General features: G+C 48.3%; 1 protein-coding gene across 1 annotated transcript; it reads right to left on the reverse strand.

Moving 5' to 3' along the window:
* Positions 1-2,548: 2,548 nt before the first annotated feature.
* On the reverse strand, positions 2,549-3,280 carry LOC139354872 (uncharacterized). Its single transcript, XM_070999097.1, has 4 exons — positions 3,139-3,280; positions 2,884-3,056; positions 2,751-2,830; positions 2,549-2,685 (listed from the first exon to the last, which is right to left on the reverse strand). The coding sequence occupies exons 1-4, from the start codon at positions 3,278-3,280 to the stop codon at positions 2,640-2,642; spliced, it is 441 nt and encodes a 146-aa protein (XP_070855198.1). The 3' UTR covers positions 2,549-2,639.
* Positions 3,281-4,392: the final 1,112 nt, after the last annotated feature.

Raw genomic sequence — 4,392 nt, forward strand, 5'->3', positions numbered from 1 at the left:
AGGAACTGAAGAAAAGGAGAGAAAAGTTAGTGGATAATGTAAATAGCTACGTCTCATCCCCCCCAGACTAGAAAAATTTGAAGAAAGAGATAAGAAAAGCAAATATACATGAGAAAGGAATTAGGATATGCCAAATAGTGATAGGAATAGAGTTCAAATCGGAAGAAAATTGAGGAGAAGTTTGGAGTTCATCCGGAATAGGGGACCAGCAGGTATGACTCCGCCAGTAACTCGCACACAAGCAAATCAAGAGGAGAAATTGGAGAACATATCGGCACCCGAAGGCATGGAGTCGCTTAGGGTGCAAAATTCTGAAGGAATGGGAAGCGGAAGTCCAGGAGAAGCTAGTGGTCTTTAAGCGGTAGGCGGAACCGGGGCCATACCAAAGTCTTTGCCATCTGAGATAAAATCAGGTGTTAATGCGGCACTGGTTCAAGCTCAACATACGTACTAGGTGGGAATGTCGACGGAGTACGAAATGTTTAAACAGCAGATGCAGCAGGATATGATGCAGTTCATGAAGGACATCAATGACTGCATGGCGGAGTGGCGCCGGGATTTCGTAAAGGAAAAAGCAGCATGGCAGGCATCTACGCAGGTTCGCCAGGCCCAAGGACAACAAGTTGGACAGGGCCAAATACCCTCTTCGGGGACGCCGATGCCGCCACCTCATGGCCTTGCAGAGCAGCCGCGGGCAAATCCGAGTCAGATGCCACCATTCGACCCGAGGATGCTACAACAACCTCCGCCAATCATACTGCCGGGGGTAAGTCACCACATGGGTTTCCCGCCGCAAACATCTGGGGCGCTGTCCGAGAAGCAGGAGATGAATCGTCACGCATCGGAAGGGTATCGGCAAACCGCCTGGTCGACGGAGCAGGAGCAACTTCAATCCAGGACCGGATCAGCGTCGGTCAAGCGGTGCAGTGGGCGATTCTGCGTTTAAAGTCGGCCAACTGCGGAAGTGGGGGCTCAGTTTTGATGGAAGTCCCAGAAGCATGCCCGTGTCAGAGTTTATATTCCGCCTCGAACATCTCCAAAGGTCGTATCAGGTGCCGTGGAAGGAGGTCCTAAGAGAATTTCACGTGTTAGTTGAAGGACAAGCCAAGGAATGGTACTGGATGTACGTGAGGTCAACGGAGAAGCAAGAGTGGACTCACCTGAGGTACGCACTAAAGCAGCAGTTCCAGAGTCAGCGATCCAACTTCGAGCGAGAGTATGAGCTGCGAGAACGGAAGCAGAAGCCGGGAGAAACCATCGAGGTGTATATCCAGACCATGCTAGCGCTCAGATCTCGACTAGAGATGCCGTTTTCCGACTTTGACCTGATAAAAGTAATAAAAATGAACATTAGGGATCAGATTTCGAGAATTATATACCCGATATACATCACTAATATGGATCAACTCCGACATGAATGCCACGATGCGGAGAGAATATTGGCGACTCGGTGGACCCGACATCCCAGCAACCTCGAAACTCACCGAGGGTATAAAGATCGTCCGAGGATCGATGAGCTTTGTCCGGAATCAGTCGGAGAAGAGAGTGTACCTGGAGAACAAGCGGAAGTGGAGGCATTAGCTAGACACTGGGAGACAAACAGGGAACGACAGCCACTGACATGCTGGAATTGTGGAACCGTGGGACACCCATTCAACGCGTGTGAATCGGAGGTGTTAAAGGTGTTCTGTTTCAAGTGTGGACTACCCGGTGTGAGGACTCCAAGATGTATTCGATGCCAAACGGGAAACGGCGGGAGGAGCTTGGGCTAGAACGAGGAACCACGCTCCAATCCGTTTGCCACGAACAAGTGAAACAAGTGATAAGGATAGCTGTAAGGAGAATAAAATTAGTAAAATTCTGATAAATATAAATAAACCAGCACATACCATTAAATGGTCGAAACGGGAACCGATAGCAGTCCGGGAAGCAAATTACCAAGAGGTCAGGAACCGAATATTTGGGGAAAATGATCCGGACCGGAACATTTCGCCAAAAATTGCCAGAGCCCGTAGGAGAAGTCAGCAGCGGAAGGCAGAAAGAAGGATGATTTTTTCGGCCATCAGAGCTGCGGTGGAAGGCGACAACAGACCATTCGCACAGGTGAAGATCGAAGACCTGGAGGTCGTGGGTCTCTTGGATTCCGGGGCATCAGTAAGCTTGATTGGGGAAGGTTGCCTAGAAACAGTGGAAAGGTTAGGACTGAAATTAGAGAGATCACAATCGATAATGAAATCAGCAGGAGGTACACAGCATCGAGTAGTGGGGAAGATTCAACCCAGCATCTCGTATAATGGGGTAACACATCGATTGCCGATACTCCTTTGTCCATCCTTGAAACAAAAATTGTACCTGGGCATAGATTTCTGGAGAAAATTCGAATTGGCACCAGAGGTGGTGGGTGTTGAATCCTTACACCAGGTGGAATCCGAGAACAGACTGAGCAACTGGAAGAAGCAAAAGGACGTTTTCTGACCTACGAAAGTCAAGGATTAGGACTTACCAAGGTAGAAGAACACTCGATCCAGTTAGTTGAAGGAGCTGTACCCGTCAAGGAGAGATTCTTTCCCGTGCCTCCGGCGAAACAACAACTGCTATTCGCAGAAGTCGATGAAATGCTACGGTTAGGAGTCATCGAGTTAAGTGAAAGTCCCTGGAACAACCGAACGACGCTGGTACAGAAACCTGGAAAGAATAGGCTGTGCTTAGACGCGAGAAAACTGAACACACTTACAGTGAAGGATGCTTACCCGCTACAGAACATTGAGTCGATTTTAAGCCGGGTGGATGAGACGATTTTCATCAGCAGTGTCGATTTGAAACATGCGTTCTGGCAAGTGGAACTCGATGAGAAAAGTCGTCCCTTGACCGCTTTCACAATACCTGGAAGGCCACTTTATCAGTTTCGACGGATGCCATTCGGATTATGTAATTCGGCTCAAAGGTTGTGTAGGGTAATGGACAAGGTAATCCCACAGCGTCTTCGCAGCCGCGTCTTTGTATATTTGGATGACTTGCTGATGATATCCAAGACTTTCGGGTAACACTGCATGTTACTGAAAGAAGTGGCACAGTGTTTGAATAAAGCAAATTTGACGATCGGGCTACACAAGTCAAAATTTTGTTTTAAATACTTGCGATATTTGGGATTCATAATCGGTGATGGGGCCTTGCGGACGGATCCGAAGAAAGTTGAGGCGATTGTGAAGATAGAGGTGCCCAAAAATACGCGACAACTACGCAGCTTCTTAGGAACCGCAGGCTGGTATCGCAGATTCATCCAAAATTTCTCCGGTGTAAGTGCGCCGCTCTCGGACTGCCTTAAAAATAAAACAAAATTTATGTGGACGAAGGAAAGCACTTACCTGTGCGCCGGTATTAGCTCATCCAGACTTTGGAAAACACTTCTGGATACAGTGTGACGCCAGCCATGTAGGAATTGGGGCAGTATTATACCAGCAAGACGTAGAAGGATCGGACCGGCCAATAGCATTCTTTTCGGCGAAGCTGAGAGGAGCACAACTCAATTACAGCGTAACGGAAAAAGAGTGTCTCGCCGCAGTAAAAGCCGTAGAAAGATTCCGTCCCTATGCGGAGTTGATGCCGTTCACGATCGTTACCGACCATGCAAGCCTGCAATGGCTTATGACGCTCAAGGACTTGAACGGGAGGCTGGCGCGGTGGTCATTAGCGTTACAGGCATTCGACTTCAACATAGAGCATCGGAAAGGGAAAGACAACATCGTGGCCGACATGCTATCTCGGCCGAATGAAACCGCCGAAGTAGAGTTCTTCGAGTTTGAAACAACTGAATTTGAGAGTCCTGAATACCTGGAGAGACTGCAGTTGGTTGAAGAGCAAGGAAGAGATAAATTTCCGGACTTACGTGTGGAAGGAGGACTTCTATTCAAGAAGACACACTTCAATAGAGAGGAAAGTGGGGAATTTGAATGGAAACTGTGGATTCCGGAAGCATTGACGACAACTCTAATCCAGCAAGCCCACGGCGGCGACATGGCGATGTATGGGGGTATGGCAAAGACCTTGGCGAGACTTCAGCAGATGTATTACTGGCCCAAAATGGTAGTTCAAGTCCGCGACTTTGTAGCAGCCTGCGAAAACTGCAAAGAGAACAAGCACACAACACAGATAAAGCGACCAGTGATGGGGAAAGAAGTACGGACAGATCGACCCATTCAAAAGATGTACCTGGATTTCTTAGGAAAATATCCGCGGTCTCGCCGAGGAAATACCATGCTATTTATCGCATTAGATCACTTGACCAAGTTTGTGTGGCTAAAAGCGATGCCGAAGGCCACATCGACAGCTGTAATCCGATTCCTGCAAGAAGAAATATTCACCCAATTCGGAGTTCCGGAAACAATCCACACG

Source organism: Drosophila suzukii, unplaced genomic scaffold (assembly GCF_043229965.1).
Source record: "Drosophila suzukii unplaced genomic scaffold, CBGP_Dsuzu_IsoJpt1.0 scf_4, whole genome shotgun sequence".
NCBI lineage: Eukaryota > Metazoa > Arthropoda > Insecta > Diptera > Drosophilidae > Drosophila > Drosophila suzukii.

What these genes read in the sequence shown, in the direction of transcription:
- LOC139354872 (XM_070999097.1), bottom strand. Translation starts at nt 3,280, where the DNA reads ATGAATCTGCGATACCAGCCTGCGGTTCCTAAGAAGCTGCGTAGTTGT. An exon ending in GATTATGAATCCCAAATATC is followed by an intron (nt 3,057 to 3,138) that starts GCAAGTATTTAA and finishes CACTTCTTTCAG; the next exon opens with TAACATGCAGTGTTACCCGA. An exon ending in GACTCAATGTTCTGTAGCGG is followed by an intron (nt 2,686 to 2,750) that starts GTAAGCATCCTT and finishes TATTCTTTCCAG; the next exon opens with GTTTCTGTACCAGCGTCGTT.